General features: G+C 39.0%; 1 protein-coding gene across 1 annotated transcript; it reads right to left on the bottom strand.

Annotated features, from left to right (window-relative positions):
* Positions 1–863: 863 nt before the first annotated feature.
* Positions 864–21,963, bottom strand: LOC111227373 (cytosolic arginine sensor for mTORC1 subunit 1-like). Its single transcript, XM_022752825.1, has 9 exons — positions 21,668–21,963; positions 15,168–15,238; positions 11,250–11,443; positions 10,525–10,660; positions 7,810–7,933; positions 7,075–7,191; positions 6,544–6,626; positions 5,796–5,890; positions 864–1,904 (listed from the first exon to the last, which is right to left on the bottom strand). The coding sequence occupies exons 1-9, from the start codon at positions 21,778–21,780 to the stop codon at positions 1,833–1,835; spliced, it is 1,005 nt and encodes a 334-aa protein (XP_022608546.1). The 5' UTR covers positions 21,781–21,963; the 3' UTR covers positions 864–1,832.
* Positions 21,964–22,185: the final 222 nt, after the last annotated feature.

Genomic DNA, 22,185 nt, shown 5'->3' on the forward strand with positions numbered 1-22,185 from the left:
ACATTCCATCATACTTTACATACATTTCAGCTTCAAGTGTTGTTTTTGTTTTTTATTCTTAAATAAATTCCATCAAAGTCTGGATGTCCATCCTCTAATTTCCTGCAGGTTAACATAGTGGTTGTGGTTCAGATGTTCGCCCATGGCAGCCTGCTCCCAAACCTTAGAGGAGGTATTGAATTTGTTTCATCTTCAATTTGGTCCAACTTCAGAAATTAAGATGTTATTTTTGTGAGGAATATCAATAATCTGAGCTGCACTGTATCTCCAGCGAGGATATTTTAGGCTTTTAAAAGGTTTGTTACACCTCACCACAGACTTGAAAACAAAGGGCAAAACACCTTTGAGGTGCTGGCTTCCCTTTAAAGCTGAGACAGGTCAAGCACCACAAAGTCATTATTACTGCCACCTCATTTGGTCCATTCCTGTTAAAAACTAAAATGACAGGGCGTCGAGTGACACAGTGGATTGAGCAGGCGCCCTATATGTAGAAGCTACAGTCCTCACTGCAGTTGGTCCCAGTTCAAATCCCGCATCGGACGGCCCTTTCCTGTTTGTGATTCCCCCTCTCTCTACCTCTCCATTTCCTGTCTCTCTCTACTGTACTATCATAAAGGCATAAAAAGCCCAAAAAATATACTTAAAAAAAAAAACAAAAAAACAAAAATGACTTGTCATTCTGACATCATACGTTTGACTCGTCAGTGGTGAATGACATGCAATGGCATGTCATGAGGTAGTCACTATTTGTTGAAATATGCAGTTACAGTTTAACCTTTATGCCATAAAAATTAAACAAATATCTCATGCCAAAAAGTAAACAAAAAGTACCTATTTTCAATATTCTTTATTGAATGAAGCAGCACAAAAATTACAAATGTTTACAGAATACTCTTACTTCAAATTGTACAAAATGTAGTTGTACCAAAGAAAACATCTAAGTGATATTAGCTAAACTAAGTTTATTGTGCAAATAACAAAAAATAAGACATAGTGTTATTGACCTTGGTAATGCTATGGTTAAGAATTGCTGACTGCTGACCTATTAATGAAACAATCAAAAAAAAAAAAAAAAAACACTGACCAAACCTACTCTCGTGTTTGACTGCATTTGTAGTAGTTTTAATATATTAGAACTACCTGCACATTCCTCTCAAACCACACTGAGTAAGCCCTGTTGTCAAAAACTGAAATTGTCAGTTTTCTTTTGCAAGAAAATTATTGTAAGATCAATGTTAACACAACTGCCTTGCAAAAAAAAATTGCAATTCTTACGAATGGCCTTTGATTAAAAGTTGTTTAGACACATGGCGTTATGATATAAACATTACTGGAAGACTAAGTTGTGTGTTTATAGCACTGGCGAAATATATGCGAGTATGTTCTGCTGTATGGAGCAAAATAATGTTATGAACAATTCAACTTCAGATCGTACACCACAAGATCTCAAGTCCTGTATTAGAAAGTGAGTCTAGCATACATTTTCATATATCTGGCCTTGTGCTTGTGAATTTGAATGTGCAGGTGTGTATGTGTATGTGTGTCTGGATGTGTATGTGTTTAGGAGTGTGGATTTTGATGTGTATGTGCAAGGTTTGTGGGCTCCTCCTGCGACTCAGTGCATCCTGCCTCGGAAAGGTTACAACAGGAGGCCCCACAGACAGACTATGTGCACACCACAAAGAAGTGCTTCTGGTGTTCATGGCAAGTTCATAGAAGTTAATACTGCACAGAGGGACAGAGGCACAGAGTAAGCCTCCTTTCCTGCTGCTCTGCCACCCCTAGCCACTGGAGCTGGAGTGGGGGGGTGTCTGCAAATGACGCTTCTGAAATCAGCTGGTAGCTGGTTCTTTCCTCTGATGCTGCAGCATGTCTGTCACGCTCACTATGTCCTCCTCAGGGACCTGAAGGAGAAAAGTTAAAGCAGCATTACTTGATTTTTCTTAGTAGAACAAGCTGTGAATTCAACATTGACACTTTGTCATGTTATAAAGTTGATATGGTTAAAATGTTAGCAAACAGCTGTTTTTTTTTTTTTAAACACCATCCAACAGACATCATAAGCATTCATTAGAAATTTCTGGCCAATATTCACTCTTCTCTTTTCCTATTTTTGTCTCCAACTCCTACATTCACCAGCTACTTGCTAACTTTGTCTGTCTACCATCTGATGATACACCAGGAGACTTTTTTGTGATTAAGGATGAGAAAAATGGTCTTTGTTAGAACTGGATGTGCACTGTAAATCAAAAATTCTACAAAAACACACATACCATTTTGCTTTGACGCAACAAAATCTCCCAAATCCAGTAGTTTTCATTGGTGTCACCAGGAATTTCCCTTAGATGTTATTGAAGATAAAATGATTATAGTCACTGAAATATCAGCCAGGCAGTGACCTCCCATCATCCCATAATGCACATGTTCTTTCACATGTTTTAGTGACGTAGCTTTGTTCTGGTCCATGCTGGGAAATGTCCTCAGCTATTTCTGTTATTGAGGAACTTTCTGAATGACTTCCATACTTTTCATTCTTCCACTTTACAAAAATTTAGCTGTGTTGATTTTTCCAACAAAATTACAGTTTACACAAAAACAAAATTAAAGAAGTTTAAAAAAATTAAAGAAGACCCTACAGTATATACTTCCAATCGCATAAAATAGACATGAAAAGTTTTTATTGCATACCTGAAAATTATTCAATCAATAGATAAAGAATTGGCATAGCAGATATAATCTTCCCTGCATCTAACAACCAGCTTTGATGCAAAGAAGTTCTCAGAAGTGTGGAAGTGGAAGTTACAGTGATGTCACAGCTATTTTAAATATTATCAATGGAATTTGCTATTGTTAGGTCATTAGTGGGTGACTAAAACTAATCCCACTCAGGTTTACAAGGGTATGGTGAGAATAGAATTCCATGACATGACATACAGGAATGACTTTCAGTGACTAAGACACTTATGTTAAGGTCAATGACATGCTTAAACAGCATTATATATCTACGCTGAGTGAGTTACCCTCTCATTTCTGAAACGTTTGAACAGCTGTCTTAAAAAGCAGAAGGGTAAGAATAACTGAATGCATGTGAAAGATTCAATAATCCTTAAGCGTTTTTTGTTCTGTATTTGGTGATACAGAGGTCATCGACCTTAGACAAGAAGGTTGTATGAATATTTTACATTTTTATAAGCGGAGGGAGAGCAGAAAGATACAGGTTTCATTATGCGTATTATGTGTGTCACTTTTTTCACATCACATTTTATCATTTGACATTTTTTCCAAAGCGACTTACAGTTGAGGGACATCACTAAAGCTTTTTCGCATTTTATATTGCAGCCCTATGCTAAAATCATTTAAATTCATTTTTCCCCTCACAAATCTACACTCATTACCCCATAATGACAAAGTGAAAACTGAATTTTATACATTTTTGTGAATTAATTAAAAAGGTAAAACTGAAATATCACAAGTATTCAGACACTTTGCTATGACACTTGAAATTTATTTATAGTTTTTATTTCATCTCTCGTGATCATCTTTGACATGTTTCTACACCTTGACTGGAGTCCACCTGGGGTAAATTCAGCAGATTGGACAGGATTTGGAAAGACACATACACACCTGTCTATATAAAGGTCTCATAGCTGACATTGCATATCATATATATTGCAGTATAATGCTATAGATTATTATTCTTCAAAAGGGAGAGTCAGAATGAGAAGTGTGTGGCTGTGTGTGAAATCCCCGACTACCAAGTTTGCTATGTTGTAGGTCTGTCCGGATGTATAGTGAGAAGTATTATACACAATGCATCATGAAAAGTAGTGTACAACCAATGGTCACTAACCAAGCAATATATAACATCATGCATTGCGGTTGTGCTGAAAAAAAATAGTCGAAAATGTTTCATTTACCCATGACCTACGTGTGTCAGGAAGAGAGCCTTAAACTCCAATTGTTTTTCTATGAACTGATGATGCTAGGCGATATGGACGGAGTTTATTTCTTAGCTTGACAGAGTATATCAATAGTGTGTGTGAATAAAATACTGTTACTAGTAGAATTATTGAATCTAAATGTGTTGCTACACTGGCATAGATACCCAAGTTAGGTGCTAAGTGGTCAGAATGGGTAAAGTCAATATATATGTCACACTGTACACTGTGCAGTATTCAGGGCTCCGAGTCCAGTCGACATCAATATTAAAAGCGCAGAGGTGAACCAAATCCACACAAACCACAAAATGGTCTACAGAACCCAGGTACAGTATTGCTGATCATTTGAGATGACAATCAGCTCCACTTTCATCTGGTGGCTCAAGGATGTTGAGAAATAATGCATCCATCATCCATCGTGTTGTAAGAGGAAAGTTTCTGATTCAGTCGCTGACATTCTGCGATAAGTTTCTGGGTAACGTGAAACAAATGACCAAGATAAACTCTTCTTGGTAATTTTCAAGATAATGGAGGTGAAAACAGTTGCTGACTAAGTTGACAGACAGACAGACAGACAGACACAGATGCATTAATCTCAACCAGTGTGAGGTGGATTGGATAACAAAATCAAGACTGAGATCAGGAAACGCAACTGTGGCGTTTCAGCATCATTTATGTAGTTCATTTGTAAATTTGCATACACCTCACTTTCACATAGTTATACCCAGGGTTAGCGTTTTATGGGTTCTTACTGAAAATGAGAATTATATTAGGTGACATATTGAAAACTCTTAGCCGTAGCTGTACCAAACCATATAGTAAATAATTTGAGAGGAATACTCTATAGACGAAGTCTTTACCTTTAATAGTCCATTTAATCTCCTCTACAAATTCCACACGAACATCAAAATGACCAAAACTATTCTTCACAAGTAATGTACAACTTTTGAAATAATGTTACTGGAACATCAAATTGAAGATGTAGTTTATGACTTTCAAAATTCACAATATCAGGGTGCGATCATTTTATAATCGCTTTTGAACAAATGCAGATCTGCATTACAGGATTTTAAATATACTTCAGGTATGTCTGATTCATTTTAAAAACTTACCAGGAACATACAACATTTTTTTTTTTTTTTTCAAAATTATAGATTAGAGACCATTTTACATGATTCACACTCATCTTCAAATTCGGCCTTGATTTTGATCTCAACTACACACCCACAAAGTTCTGTGACTGTATGTTGCAGGCTGTGACGCTATCACAGTGAAACAATCTGTCCACAGACAGACACACAGACACACAGACAGACATATAACCACCTGCCAAAGTGATCGAAATTGCCTCTGTGGTAGTTCTTGCCACAGTAGAGGTCTACGGGACCACATTTTGCCATGATGACACACACACACGCACACACAGACTCACTTTTTCCTTGCCACTGTCGCCTAGCGCTTGCTCTTAGCGGAAATCGTTGGGTCTCTATGAATAATATTACAAAGAGAAGGTCTAAACCTGCTCTATTTGGAAAGTGCCTTAAAATAACTTCTATTGTGAATTGGCGCTATACGAATAAAAATTGACTTGACTTGACTTGACAAGGTGAAAACAATACAGGCTCTTCTGTTTCAGCTGGTAACAAGCTCACAACAGTAAAACACCCTCAAAATGAGTAAACCAAGAATTCTGTATATAGTGACACATACCGGGTCTTTATCTCATCTCCCACATTAGCAAACAGAGCCCAACCTTAAGTCTTTAAATATCTGAGCGTAGTGTAATACACTTTTGAGTCACTGATGTATTAAACAGTGGTGGTGGCCTAACTAATGACGTGAAGATGTCGGACTCACCAGTGCATGGTCAAAACTGAAGGTGCTTATGTAATAGGCAGAGATGTCGCTGTCAGCGAGAGGCTGAGATATCTGGGCAACTATCCCACATTCATCTAGAAACATAGAGGAAGTAGAGAAGAAATATATTGAAATTAGTATCACAATCACATCTTCACACATCACATCACAATCTTTAACAACACAGAAATTTAACCACATGATAACATAAATCTCATTCTAGATAGTTTTACTTCAGTCAACAATTCCCATTCACATATTTTGGCCAATAAAATAAATAAAAAATTAATTATACAATAAATAAATCGCAGTAATATTAAAAAAAAAAAAAATCACACTGAACAATTACCTAACGTATCACATGTGCATTAACATTAAGGCTAAAAAACAATGACAAATAAATAGACAACACATACAATTATATCTGTCTTTTTTTTCAGAAACACAGACACATTGAAAAATGTATATAATTTCACAGATCGTGTCAGTCACATTTTAAAGTGTTTCAACCTTATTTTGACAGAAGGTTTTAAAGATGTTAGTCCATTCCATGGTCTCTCAATGTCAATAGAAAATTATCAGTGAGTTAGAATACTGTTTGTATAACCTGACAGATTTCTGATCAGATTTGTAGCACCAGCCCGGCACCAAAACCACCTGATTTATCTAGAACAGATGCAGCTCCAGAAACTCTAAACTGTATGTAGAGCAAGTAACTAGAGAGGTATTTAAAAGGAAGAGGCCTTACCGAAGCCCAGTGGTTGTCCCCCTATACGCACCATTCTCCACAGCTCCCCAGAGGAGCTGGTGAACAGAAGGTCAGCAGGAAACCTAGAGGACAAAGATCAAGCACTGATGTCTACAAAGCAACCAAGTACAAACACTCGCAAGACTACTTCAGGTGAGAGAGGTGAATACCCTCCTCTAGCAATCTCAAGATAAAGCTTGCAATTACAGCAACAACTGCAAAGCAGTAGCCCAACAAGAAGAAGCAACAATGAAGTAAGCTGTCGTTAAATAACTGAGGTATTTCAGTGGAGAAAAACACAATGTTCAGCTTTCTAGTCCCTTTCACTTCAGCAATTGTACACTTGACCAATTTAGTGTTTATATAATGTCTTCTAATGGCTAGCCTTGTTGATCACTGTCTTATTGTTATTCACAGTCTGATATTTTTCTGACTGTACTGTGCACATTTGACTGGAAAGGTCAGGCATTAAAATTGTTGGATGTTGTTCATTTGCTCCACTGTGTCCACTGTCAAATTAAGAGTCCTCACTGTCTCTGAGCCTCAGTGTCCATCACCAGGGAGATGTAGCCGTCGATGAGGGAGAAGGAGAAGAACTTGATGCAGTCCAAGTCCTGGTTGGGAGATGACTGTGTGTCCTCTTTAGGACTGCAGAGGAGGAAGCACATTCAGCTGGTCAGCAGCATTCATTTAATAAAGACTAAAGCCATTTTTATTACAATAACATGTGAGGTCATTCACATATTAGAATAATTCTCAAGCCCAGGCCAAAAAAGGCAAAATTTGCAATATTTGGGATTATATATTTAATATATATTATAATCTGCATGTATTAAAGATGTATGGCCAAAATCTCAGAGTCCCATGTAAGCAATTTTAAAATTTGATATTTATTGTAATCTGTGTGAACCTCTTATAGTATTTTCTACCTTACAGAGCTTCTAAATTCAAACTCTCAGCATTAAAAAAAAATTAAATAAACATGATTGCAAAAGTAGAAAAACTAAATCTTTGCATTTTATTTTGCGTGGACAATGCTCCACTATGTTAACAACATCTGGGTTTGACAAATGAGCTGTCTCATATCCAAGTTCTAAAAAATCATGTCACAGCAGATTAAACTGATGTAACGTAATTACTTCTGAGGTTATCTGTCATGATTAATGTACAATATCAAGTCACTGAGCTGATGTCTACTTAGCGTCATGTGCTGCCACCTTGTGTTTTAGACAGGTACTGCAGCGGTGTGAGTGAGCAACATGTCACCTGCTGGAATAGAAGAGCACGTCGATGAGTGTGGTGGCGATGGATGGCAGCGTGTCCGGGTCCAGAGACATGACACAGAACTGGTTCTGGGGGATCAGCACTGGGTGAACTGTAGGGTGAATGGCTGGAAGAACAAGAGCAGTGCTGAATTATAAGAACAGCTTTTCATGTAAAATAATAAACAGTGGTAGTAATGTACAGATGCTTTCAAACTAAATGTTTCTGCTTTCCTCTTCTTCTTTTTCTATTGAGTTAAATAATTTTTAAGATATTTCTAAAAATTTGCTTTAACTTCTTAGGTGGAGAGCCCCATATTCTCTGACATTTTATGCATTTCTGTCCAAAATAATAATAAAAATGATAACGATAAAGTGCAATAATAATAATGATAAAATGCCTGTACTGTATTCTAATCCATATAAGAGTTTACTGTTGGTTTTAAAGTAAAACTAAAAGTCTGAACCTGGAACACCAACTTTGTCTGTTTTTGAAGTAACTCCACTCTTACATGTTTTAAATAGTGGATCTCAGTGGATCTCCTGGCATTTTAACTCACTAAAAATTTAGTAAAGCACATTTAAAGGTTGAATTTGGTTACAAACCCAATCACAGCTTAGAAATGAAGTTCTACTTCTTGTAGATGCTGACACCTCTTCAACACCTTTAAACTACATCGACAATCGATATCCATGTTTCATAATTTAATTCATCTTGGTCTTTAAACTGAGCTTCAGTTGGTGATTCACCAAACTGTCATCAATAACCTGACTCCCTCTCTATTATGTTTTCTCAACGTCATTCTGAACTTCTGAAGTAACTGTGTCATTTTGCATTCTGAAAACAATAAGCAAAACTGTTGGGTGAAAGGTTTCTAAACTAGTTTGACATATGTGTCAAGTTAAAAGGTGTTTCCTTAGATTATGACCTTAAGTTGACATCTCAGAGATGCAAACACATATGAAAGGTTGTGAAGGGGCGGCCACGTTCTGCTCACATCGAACAGCGTGTTCTGTACTTCATGGTGATGAAAAAAGCTTCCTGTAATGGATACTGTGATTCATTGTAGTTCAAAGGTTCCTTTATGACTGAAAACTAGTGCGGGCCCAGCCTGCTGGAATTGTTTTGTTCTATAATACCATAAACTGTAATGTTTGTTTCAGTCACACATGGCTTTGTTAAGCACCACAGGTGTCCTTGAACAACAGGTTCCTCTTGCTATAAATACAGATTTCACTTATCTCTTTACTATGCTACACAGGGTTGATAAGCCAGGTTTAAAGGTGCAGAGTTTTAGACCTAGTAGTGCTGTGGAGCAGTGAATGATGAGTGTGCTGCAGGTTTGTTGAGCACTCTGTTTATTTGTGTATTCCACTGATCAACAGGAGGCAGTGACGCACCAAGATATGCTGCAATGTACCAGCAAAGACAGGGAAGAAGACTGCAAGCCACTAAACATGGAAGTAAACAGGGTTGGATTTAAATGAAATAAGTCAAATGTTTTATGAGGAAGGGGATGCACTGGAAACATTTGCCAAACCTCAAGGATATTCATAATGTGTTTCAGAGACTAACACTGGATGTAAACTTAAGATTTGTGTGTTTACAAAAAAAAAAAACTCCACAGCATCTCTTTAAGGATGCTTTATGATAGATCCACTTCTCCAGAGCATCTCTGAATTCGAGAGCAATTCACTGGCAGGACGTATGCATATTGATATGGATATGTTCTGGTTGCCTAATTAGCGCTTTCTCACCATTTGTAGTAGGTAGACTGCTCAAATGCAGGTTTCAAATAACCCTATGAGGAAGTGTTTTTTGCAGTTTTTCTTTACATACTACTACTACTACTACTACTACTACTACTACTACTACTACTACTACTACTACTACTACTACTACTAACACTGTGGCAGCACTGCTGAGTTGCAAAATAATAACTATGAGGAAAAGCAGTGTTCTCAGTACTCACACAGACTGGATCAATGAAGTGTATTGCTCATTTTGAAGTTGAATCACTGCTTATGTCCATAGCTTGATTAAATAGAGTAAGCTGCAGAGTCCTGCTGCTTATTTTACAGTATGAAAACATTCAAGCTGCAGAGCTGATTTGCAGTTAATGTATTTGGATGGGTTTTAATTCTGTGTGCAGTTGGCAGGAATTAAAATTGAAAAGGGGACTTGGCTGATGTCCTTTAATGTTAATTAATTAGTTAATTTAATTAGTTTGTGCTGTGAATATCTAATCACATTTTCTGAATTTAAAACACAGTTACCTGATACAAGAGAAGTGGCTCTTACAACTTACACTTCCGATGTAGGAATAATGATAAGTAAATGTGAAATGTTTCTTCAGAAGGCAGCATCACTTGTGCATTAAATAATGCAATGCTGTATAGTCAGACTGAACATGACCTTGTATGTGCTGTAACTGTTAATGTGACTGCCTTACCTTCAAATTTGAGCTTTTTTAGAGCTACAGGAATGTTACTCCGACTAAGTAAAGGTTTTTCTGTGTAAGTAATATTACCACACTTCTACTGGAATTAATCCTTCAATCCCAGAGAAAAAGCAATGACCTGTCACTTCCTATGTGATGGGCAACCCTCCTTACACTTACAAATTACCTGAAGGTGGTGCTAGAGGAGCTCAACTCCGTCTGTTGAGCCGAGCCTGAACAGTAGGTGAACTCATATTAAACAGGACTGTGACCTCTACCTTCTTTGCCGTTCTTCTGGAGGCCGCTGGAAACATCCTGGCAATGCACAGGGACAGACTCTCCTCCCACCTCCTTGTAGATGTTGAACTCCTCCTCCAGAGTGCTGATGACTACAGACAGGTCTTTCTCTTTCACCTACGCAATATAGACGTGAAACATAAATATAGATGGGAAGACGTTTTAGAGAACTGTGATATATGTATAAACACCTTGATAAACCAGCCACACAAGGTTAGTGTGTGGCACACATACATACATCATTTCGCTTCAGGGTCCAATGCTGTCTCGCTTTAAGCGAATACTTGAGCCCAACCAGCAAGTCTACCATTAATTTACTTGCTGACACAAACGTCTGTCTCTGTGTTATCTATTTTTGCCCACTTAACACTTTCACGTGTAATACATCAACCAAATTTTTAGTGCCCTCAGCTCCATCTGGAATTAATTCCTTAACTGCAAAACCGGTGAGTGGACAAAATGCAGACAGCGTGGCTACTTTTGTCTGGCAGGGCTCAGCAGGTGAAGGGCTTCTTTTCAAGATAAGAGTGCAGGAGTTTTTATAAATTCAGTGAGTTTGTAAAATTGCTCTCTAAATTATACAACAGTGAAGCTTTAGAGTGCCTCTTTCATTTGAACAAGAATCCTTTGAGCACTGATTAGAGTGGAGTGGGATGGAGCGGAGAGAAAGCTAAAAAAGTAAAAAGTGAAATCAGCCGTGTCTCACCAGGATAAAGTCGGTCTGATAAGTGGAGAGCATGAAGACGGAGACGTGCTGCTGGGCTAGAGGGGCTATGACCGACTTGGCGATCTTGGTCACACCAACAGCCTGTGAGCTGCTGGAGGCGTTGCCGTTGGAGACCACATTGAGCGGCAGCCAGATGGAGCTTTCTACCTGGAGGTGCTCTGAGGGCTGGAGCTCTGAGTGGGAAGGGAGAGAGAAGGGAAAAGTTGGTCAGTGAGTCTGTGGGCTTATGTAGAGTATGCATGCATTAAGTCTAATGTATCATTGTGAACAGTTAGCAGTGATTTGGTCATTTGCAGATCAAAGAAGATAAGACATTTTTTTTTTTAAATTACTGAAAAATAAGTGTTTTTAGACACCTAGGTTACTGTTTCAACAACGTTTCAATAACTACATCTTAATGTGCAGCAGGTCATTTATATACTGTTTTAAGGGGGACTCCATCCCATCTTTTACACACAGGGGTCAGTTTACTTGCAATAGAGAGAGTCAACCTGCAAAAACAGCTGCATAATGTCTTTTGTGGCTCTGGACAGGATTTCTGAAGTCTGAGAAAATGTTTTTATGTTTGGCTTACACAGAACATGTGCATTATAAACTGCTGGCAGGGAGTTTGAAAGATAAGGAAATTTAACTGGCAGACAAGATCTGATGAAATATGCTATTGGATTGCATTATGGGAAATGCAGGATACAGTGTTTTTGGACTCTGACTCATGGTAGGAACTTAAAAAAAAAAAAAAAAACTCATGATATCTATCTATATAAGCCGGGCCAAGCCTCCACCAATTCTGACAATCTGTTTTTTTAATCTGTCTCTTGCCAGTCCCACGTCTTTATGTAAGTCAAACACTGAAACGCTTAAGTATCCCTTTAATTCAGAGGCCTAGATGTCGTTTGACCTTCAAGTCACCAAATCTGTGCTTACTGAAGGAATTTATTCCATCTCCATTATGTTACCACAAGAGAAATTGGTTTAATATACTTAAAAAGAAGAAAAAAGAAACCAATTGTGTGAAATAATGGTGCAACTGCCACATTAATAAATAAACAAACAAATAGATATTCCCATGAGGAGGAGCTTGTTTTGCAGGTGCAAAACTTCCCAAGTTTGTTGAGTGCTTTTCAAAACTGGTAAACACAGGAGGATGGCAGCATACTTGGAATCACCATTGCAGACACTGCTAGTATCAGCTTTAAATGATATGCGAGTATACAATGCCAAACAAGACAAATCATCCATGCCATAACTTAAACAGTTTCATCTATGTTAAAATCAAAATAGAAATACTGTAAAATGATTCATTCATATGTCAAAAAAAAAAAAAGAAGCATGACAGCAGATGCTAAACACAGCCATACTGGACCAGTGATGCAGAAGAGCAGTGACAAGCTAAAACAGAACTACCAGGGATGTGACAGATGTACATATAATCCATGGTGTGGTGTCACACAACCAGCATTTCTACAAGCAATTAATTACAGCTGTGATTTAGTAGCTTCAGAATAAAAGCCCTATGCACCTCATCACAACTTTACATTACTGGTGAGGTATCTTTATATTCGTGAAAGGTGTAAACTGTGAGAGAGCTTCCTGTTGTTTGCTGCTCAGTACAACATATACCCCCACCACCACCTCCTCTCGCTTCCTTCACCAAGGAGACCTAAAACACCCCTGCTATTTATACCGCTTAGCTATACAAGTAAATATTATGCTCAGGAGAGGCCAACAGCACCTACACCACCGCAAGATGTTTCATCGTAAAGTGTGACCTGATACCGGTGCATTAATGTGTTCAGATGTGCGGCTCCGAGTAGGTGGTTTGGAAGGGTCAAAGTTCAAATGGGGTTATCATTCAGATGTGGCTGTGACATCCTGAGGCTCTGAGCCAAACTGGAACAGCAGGATATTTCACTCTTCGTGCTATAATAAAAGCAACGTTGAGGCAGCTACCTGGGAAACAGGTGTCTATCCAGGAAGTAAACACCAAGTTGTAAGAAAGAAATACTGGGGTGATGACTTAAAGAGATGTACACCCGAACCTTTCATCACTTAAAAACGTTTATAAGAATAATACAGAGCAAACTTCTGAATACTGAGTAGGAGGATATACTTTCCTTGCATGTTTGAGATGCATCTTCATTTAAGTTTCAGAAACCTTCAGATGAGGCAAAAAGTGTTTTGGCTAGAGTTTCATTACCATTCAGCTAACTAAAAACATTACCAAATTGTGTCTACCTCCTGCAGTGAATACCCTACTTTCTTCTTTTTTTTTTTTATTTACTCCCCTTCAAAGGGCCACTGTTCTGGTTGGCATATTTTATCACAGACAGCCCCTTGTGGCTTCACTACACCAGCTTTCACCTCTTAAAATAGGCACTCAGTTAGAAGGAGAGTGAAGGGGACAGAGAGAGAAACAGAGCACCCACAGGCGATATATGCCTTTAAAAACTACATCTGTGTAAAAAGGACAAGACAAAAATGGCTGGATGATGAGTGGATGGGACAAGAACATGAAAGTTATATTGTTCACTCTGTCCCAACAGTATAGTCTGGAGGTAAAGCACTGATAGGTACAATAATTGTCTAACAAGTGTATAAAAAATATTTTAAAAACAAAGTAATGACTTAAACATTCAGAAAATTACTCTGTCAAAAAACATGAAAACAATAAATTCAAAAGTAATTAAAGGAAAAATGGAAACAATTGCTCGAATTTTGAGAAGTTCTAAATATTTATCATTGAGTCATTGCTTAAAAAATATTGATCACAGATGAAGTCCACCCCCCGGGACACTCAAAAAGTGTTTTTGTGTGTCGACTTGCATAATATCTACTGGTGTTTTTACTTGTGTGTCTGTAAATATGCACTGAAGTCCCTACAAGTTGTTTAATCAGGGTTTTTAATCCATAAGTGCTGCTTGGAAACAGTTTTTCCATAATGCTGCACTTGACCTTTGTATGTCAGAAGCAGCAAATAGTAGCAGCTTCAAACTGCACTCTTATTATCCTCCAACCCTCTCTGTGTTTGATGCTTTATACCACAGGGATGAGAGGGGTAACAGGTCTAACAAAACTCCCATTTGCTTTATTAGAGAGAAATTTCACAGTTTCCCACCAGTGAAAATATTCAATACAGGAAGCTGGAAGTAAAGCAGATCTACATTCTGTATTTCAGAAAACAGCTACTTCATTTAAGCTCACAAGACGTATTTTTCTTGTACAGCTTTTTTTCCCCTATGTTTTATGGTTGTCTACACCCATCCTACCGCATGAGGTCTGTGAGGGGAACAAGGAAGGAAGGAAATAACATTGTAGTGGTAAAACAACAGAATGTTGTGGCCCAATTCAAAACGACATACTAGTTCTGACCCTGTTTTGAGTATGTAGCATTTTCATACAGACAAAGTTGTGTTGTTGGGCCCTGGAGGAGGAACTCACAACAAACTGATAAATGCTAGAACAAACTGTGCGCAATGGTAGAGCGCCATCAGCCAAGTTCCCTTTCTTCTCATCTCCACGAAAATTCCAGAAAACAAAAAAAAAATATTCTGTCTTCTGTTTGTTAAAACAACACTCCAACTATTTAGTATTGTACTTCAATACAGTTTCAATATACTTTTAGTCCCTATAAAATTGCTGGATCCTGTAGTTCCCATGCTGTAAATCCATAGCGTCTTTTCTAGATCTTCCCTGTCTGGTAATGTGCATATCCTTCGTACATCATCACATCATTTTCTGTTAGTACAAAATATTATAGTTCATATATTGCTTGTATTCTAACTGCCTAACACTAGACTATATAGATTAGTGTATGTTGTATACTTTGTAGTATCAATATTTAGTGTACAAATGGGACTAGAGTGGTCGGAGTGTGGAAGGACAAAAGATGTGTTTTACCTTTGAATCCTTCCTCATCAAGGACAACTGTGTAGTTCTCCGGTGTCTCTGTCAGACTGAAAAACTTGCATCTGAAACAGGAGAGGAAGTACAGATGAAGAAAGGCCTACAGTTGGAAGTTGAGAAAACATGAGGGCAGGTGAGAAAAAAACAAAAACAAAAGTTCAGATCTTCATATTAACAGTTAGCAAGAATCAAGTAAAAGGGCTACTCCAAAATGTCCACAGGGTTCAGGACTGGCTGTAACTCAGTTAGTGCAGGTCCTAGCTCAGCATTATGTCAGCATTGCTGCTTTGTCTACAGCAAATGGTGGGTAACACATGGGTAACACATCAAACCTGGGCACTACTGAAGTTACCAACTGCTGCATTTAAAGAAAGACTGAACATTACTATTCTAGATGTGATGATATGCAAGTTCAGAATTCATGGGATTGTATATATCTGCATCTGCCATGAAAATCAAGTTCATAACTTGCTGAAACTTCTCTGCTCCAGAACCACTGAGGTCTGCATTATGCAAGCTTTAAGAAGCCACCAATGCTCCATTTGCAATTTCTTTTGCAAGCTTTTTTTTTTTTTTTTTATACCTTGTTCTAAAAAAGGAGCCACTTGGGTTTAATATTTGAAAAGACAGTGCAGTTTTGCCGACTGATACAGTCCACTGGGGTTAAAAATTTACAAAGAAAAGGAAAAAAAAAAGATTAGATGGTACAAAGTTGATGTTATTTGTGATCTTAGAACTGCTCTCTACAAAACAGATCCTTTAAATTCCATGACACAATTTACTTTACTTTTTCTCTCAAAGTTTGGTATCTGTGTCTTCATCAGGCTTGGGGCCAAAAGCATTTGCTTTCAAAGGGTGTTGCTTGGTCTGGCCACACTGTTCAGTTCTTTTGAATGTTGTCTTTGTGAAATGTTGAAGAAAGGGTAGCAGGGGTGTAAGGGGAAAAAAAGCAAAAAAGTTGGTTGAGGAAAGAACTGGGCAGTGAAACACATTTTCTTGGACTACTTCAGTTTTTGAGGCTAATATACTTAAAATCAAGTTTCTATATTGGACAAATTTCTCTTGTTCTACATCCAATAAAATATCTGTGTTGTAACAGAAAAAAACAAGGACTGGGATAGAAACTGTTTGGTGAGCTGTAGGCAGAGAGAACTGATTACTGTGTAATTTAAGAGACGGACTGGCCCTGCAGCCTATTGTTCAACTTGGACATTAATGGTGACTTGGACAAGACAAACCTGTGTACAGTCTTCACTGGCCAGTCCAGACTTAAGCATTTTAGATTTTTTAGAGCCACATATTTTTGTCTGAATCCGACCCGAGGCCAAGAGAGGAGTAACCTTGCCTGACCCAAATCCACAGGCATTCTGTTTTTTATGTCTGAACCCAAACCGAGCCCGATGCATTTAGTATAAGCTGAAATACTGAGTTTTCATTACCCTGTCGTGCAGTTGTTACCATGGTCACAGCTTGCCTGTTTATCCTGATTACACGTGTGGGCACCCAGTAAATGGCCATCAAAAGGCCAATGTGACCGAACTCGAACATAATTTCTACATTTTTTTTTCCAAACTCAGCCAAAATCATTGGATCCTGTTGGGTCCTATCAGGCGGAATTTCGAATTAATTCTGCAACTATGGTGCCAATTGGAATCAAGCTCCGATTTGAATCTCTGACAAGCTTCTTCTTCATAGCAATGGTGGCTGGGGCTCATCACGGGTATTGCAGTATTTAAAGCTGTTCGATATCAACAGGTTATAATTAGGATTTAACATTCCTACGGTGAGGAACACGCAGGATATCAGTTAAAGAGAACTTTCAAAATTACTTCTGTAACCAATGACTCATCCCACTTTGCAACTCTAGTAAGGCAAACCAGACAAATTGTAAGGGTATCATTATGCTCTTTCCTATTTCATGCTAACTTTGTAATTTGGGCAGTTAGGTCAGTATTACATACATATCAAGCCGAATGCAGCTTCAAAAACAGATGTGTGACTTTTCTTTGCACATACATCAAAGTGAGACAGTAAAAGACAAAATTCAAGCTTTCTGAGAGGATGTCCACTAATACAAGTAGATAGAAAAAATACAAAATACCTCCTGCGTTACGGCTTGAAGCAACCAAGCGAAAGCCTTTGCCCTTAAATAATTCTTAGTAAGGTTTTTAGCTAGCTTTTGCTAGAAAGATGCTATGAGCAATTTTTGAGTCACTGAATCCCTAAAAAGGAAGTGCTACATGTTCCTGTTTTCTTAAAACGTCTCATTGTAGATCCACTTTCCTCTTCCTCTGCTTATCAGTCAGCTGGGGCTATTACAGTAGAAGCCTGGTTGAGACCGCTAAACTCCTGACTCAGCAAAAACTAATCCCTCGCATGAGATGGGACAATCACGCCACAGAGAGACAAAGAGAGGGAACACTGTAATACTAACTACCAGCTGTGCTAGCAAGCTCAGCCAGCCCATTGTGTTATAATACCCCCCTCATTTCCTGTTGACCCTTCACCTTCCCCAGCTTGCAGTTTCCTGCAGGTAGTGTGTGCCAAGCATCTATCCTGTAAGTGGAAATGATCAAGTGCAGAGCTTTATCACATGGCCTGTTTTTTTTTGAAGGCCCTTATATTACACCTGCAAGGCTGCCAAACCTCAGCAACATAATGGTCGTGTGCTGTCAAACAACCTGAGGGAAATCCATCTGCAAGACAACTGTGCTTGTTTGATTTCCTGTTTGTGAAGTACAGACAACACAGATACGCTTTGTTACAGAATACTGACAAGCACACTGGAAAATTAATTTTGCTTTTATACTGACTATTAAATCCTCTTGTCATTCTCACAGTCTATAGAAGATTGCATTTACCTACAATCAGTACAACCCATGGGCTTCTTATGAAATCAAGAGGGAGAGAAAACTTGATATCTCTTGTTGCAAAATGAAAAATCTTCCTATTTCCATCCAAAAACTGAATCTGCTCACTAGAAGTATAATTTTGTTATGCATCATCTAGTAGAATAAATGCATGTAGAGATATGACAAAAATGTAGGTCCAGGAACTCATCTGATATCTCCCCACAGCAGAGCTTTCGCCCTCGCCCTTCCATCTACCCTTGTCTCCACATAAACACACAGAAAACCAGACAAGTAGAAGACAAATACAGCCTAAAGGAAACACAGTATCTAAGGGTCGGGTTAAGCTCAGTATGTACATCATATTGTCATATTTAATAATTGACTACTATGTTATTCATCAAGTAGAATCCCTGAACATTTGCAAGTTTCATCTTTCTAATGTGAGAAATTGTTGCCTTTCTTTGATTTAGATCACTTGTAACTTTTTTGGACTATTGTGTCCTTAGGCTGTTGGGTATATCTAATCATCTTGGACAGACCTTTTGGATCGACTCAATGATGACCTGACTAATTGAACACATTTGTACAGCACTCCGTTACAATGACACATAGCCTATGTGCGATCACGGGTGGTAATGAGTTCGAAAAACAAGCTCCCTCTATTGAAGCATGAAGGAACATGAAGAGGAAGAGACAGAAAATAACCAAAGGAAAGCAACAGGTAGCCAGGGAGAGGCCAAGTGGGGAAGATGAAAACCAAGCACACAAGAGTCTGGACTTTGATCCGGCAGCACAAAACAACGAGTGGTAGCGGTGGTGAGGGAGTGAGGGTTGGCGGTGGTGGGGCGTCTGCAACTGATGCTCCAGCTGAGGAAACATGATAAGAGCGGAGCAAACTGATGTTGTTCAAGTGTGGGGTGAGCCTTGAGCTATCTCAGGCCCAACGTCAAGGGGACCTTCACAGCTTCCTACGAACTGATCACTAGCGTTCTCATGGGCTCTACTTTTTTTTTTTTTTTTAGAACAATGGGGAAGGTTTTTTTTTTTTTTTTTAAATCCTTGCTTGTTATTACAAGTGGGGGAGAAATGGGGAAATGGGAGGGGGTGGTCTTGTGTATATAAGGGGGAGCGAGAGCCCCAACCTTGACAGATCACTGAAGCAGACAAGTGGAAAACTCCCCACTGGGTTTCTGGCTCAGCTCAGGCATTGTTCCAACCCATGCTCTCGTTAGTGAGCCGCCAAAGAGAAGAAAGGAGGACTGTGTGGAGCCTGCAGGGCTTAATCCACAATACAGCAATACTCATAAATTGGGCCGATACTGAGATTTTATTATTACCACACCCATAGACTCCAAACAACAACTAAAGACAATACAAGACTACAAACTGCTCGCAAGTCCATAGTCCGTTTTTTCTCCTTTGGTGGGAGGATTCATTCACATTGGGTATTTAGCAGAATCTAATAATACATGGCTGAGATAGTAATCCATACACTTTTTGCAAGAGTGCATGAAGATACAAAGACAAATTCCCTCATTTAATATCTAGCATATAACCCCTTCAACTACACAGCGTTATGCATGCATGCGGCTAGCCTAGCCTTATGCATGATCTAAACTTAATACTAAACTTAAAAAAAAAAAAAAAAAAAAAAAAATGTCCTCACTTTTTAAAGCGTTTGAGTTTTCTCATATGGTTACACTGCTGATGACATGTCGTCTCAACAACGACAAACACAACTGACTTTCACAGATTAAGAGTGTAGCTGGCAGTAGGCATGCTGTGGCTCATCAAATAAGGGTCCTTATTCCTAGGCAAGGCAAAGATGATCTTCTGACTACTTTCATCTTTTAACATTCAGCTGTGTTTGATGATGTTGGAGGAAAATCTACCTATCTACAATTTAGGACAACCCTGGCTCCTAGAAGTGATTACTTCCTTAGAACTCTGCTCAGGACTGCTTTCAAATCACTTTGCATGGGGAGTTGTTCTCTAATGAATGGCAGGGGCCTGAAAGAGGGAGGTGGCAAAAACCAACCGGAGGCAATCAGGCTTGTTTTTGCTCCACGATTGTTTTGAGTTGCAATGAACTCAATCTTCTCCACCGCTCCCCATTCTGCATTGCCTACAGTTTGACCAAAGACACACAAAAAAACTCCCAGCTCACAAAAAGAACAGGAAAAACGAAGCAAGACACATGCACGCCACAGCATGATGACATAACTCAAAAGCATTCACAACAACAAACTGTAAAACAGAGAAGCCAGCTAATCCAAGGAAGTGCAGCCTGCATGCTTTTTCTGCTTCATTCTGGGCTCGGCCTACTTTGTTTTATTTCCAGACATTGAATGTGTCCCAGAGCCAGTCCAAATGAAAATGTAGGCTCACACTTTTGAAATAAAATACTGACACAATCTGGACACAGTTCTTGATCGTTAGTAGAACTCATTATTAACTTGTTGGGCCGTAGAAATACTGATGCATTACAGTACGCATGTGTATTACTCTCAGTGAATAGTTATTTACTTAATATATAAGTTTATAAGGTGTTGGTAGTCATCATGACACAGTGTGACTAATACGGACATGTCAAGGCCTATTGTGTTGCCCAATACTCTGACGCAAATAAGTGCTGATGGAGGCGGCTAGGCATGAAAAGTAGTGAAGCGTTTGACAGACAAATATATGTGATTTAAATATGATTGCTCAGGTGACAACATATTTTCAAGAAGTGTTTACCAGGATCATGATTCCATCATGCAGGCATAGGCTAGTCCTGTTACATAGATAACTGATTATTAGAGGGCTGTTCTGTATACACAGGATGCTTATGATAAGCAAATCCTTGAGGACAGTATGATAACTAGACCTCAGACATCGCACAGCACAAATGCGAAGAGAGGAGGTAAAATCTTCCCTGACATTCGCTTACACCTTCTTTGTGACTTGACACGAGAGTGGTAGTTGAGGCACTGCCCCGGCCTATATCACAGGCAACTTGGAAGACAGATGTTGAGCTCTTCTTCTAGCCATGCAAATGTGGGGCAGGCAGAGCAATAAACAATTACATAACAATGAGAGGATATCCAGGGATTAACTGAAAAAGGGCACTGATGCCAACATGAGATCCGGACAACTTGCAAACTGGATGCTGGTTTTGGGTGGAGCAGGTCATGGGTCAAGTCTGTGCTGGAGAAACAGGATCCCCACCAAAATATAGTGGAGGGGAACTGCATCTTTTTAAGACGTTTGGTCAATGCTGAGTAGAAGCAGCATGCATTAAAAGGCAGTCATGCATGCATTTTACGGAATTACAAAATACATGCATATTAACATATGCGAATGCTGTAGGTCTTTGTGCAAAAATCAGCTAGTTATCGTCACTGTGAGAACACACTCTAAAGGAATATCATATTTTGGCTGACATGTGGTTAAATATCAGTCCTAAACTACCACAATTCCCTAAAGTTACATGCATTGCACTAGCTTTATCATTCATGGAGTCAGAGGAGGGCATGCACAGGCAAATAATGGATCGGTCCACCCAATGAATGAAGAGGCGCTGTGGGTTATCTCATATATCCGTATTGGATTACGAGGCTGATTCACACCGATGACACAAACTCAACTCTGTCTTCTTACCGTGTCCTGTTCCGGAGAAAGATCAGTTTTATCAGGGGGTGTGTGAAATTCACCAGCCCATTCTTGGATATGCTGGTGACCCGTAGCCTGTGGTCCAGTATGTGCAAGTCCATATTCTCGGTAGCGAGCAGTGCAGTCTCCTGTGTGTGTGTGCATGCGGCGGAGAAAACGCCTCTCTAGCTGAGCGATATCATTCAAATGTTAAATATAGGCCCGGGTGATGAGCATTACCGACGAATAGGACCACCTCGTCCTGCTGTGCTTGTCTCACAAGACGACAAACACCCGAGGCAATCCGACTCCAGCCCCGCTGAACTACTGTATATTCAAATAAAAGGGACAGCCCCAGACATGACACGCCCCCTCCTCTTAAAGCTACAGGTTTAAAATGCTAAATGAATGTCTGGCACATGCAGAGGGTGGTCTACTAAGATAGAAGCAAAAATCTGAGTTCCGATTTTGTCCTCCGAAATAAAAGTGAGGGAACATTATGATAGGTGTGTGGTCAAAAGTATCAA

The sequence above is a fragment of the Seriola dumerili genome, unplaced genomic scaffold (genome assembly GCF_002260705.1).
Source record: "Seriola dumerili isolate Sdu_G_001 unplaced genomic scaffold, Sdu_1.0 BDQW01000177.1, whole genome shotgun sequence".
NCBI classification, from domain to species: Eukaryota; Metazoa; Chordata; class Actinopteri; order Carangiformes; family Carangidae; genus Seriola; species Seriola dumerili.

What these genes read in the sequence shown, in the direction of transcription:
- LOC111227373 (XM_022752825.1), bottom strand. Translation starts at nt 21,780, where the DNA reads ATGGACTTGCACATACTGGACCACAGGCTACGGGTCACCAGCATATCC. An exon ending in TTTCTCCGGAACAGGACACG is followed by an intron (nt 15,239 to 21,667) that starts GTAAGAAGACAG and finishes CTCCTGTTTCAG; the next exon opens with ATGCAAGTTTTTCAGTCTGA. An exon ending in GTGCTCTTCTATTCCAGCAG is followed by an intron (nt 7,192 to 7,809) that starts GTGACATGTTGC and finishes CCTCCTCTGCAG; the next exon opens with TCCTAAAGAGGACACACAGT.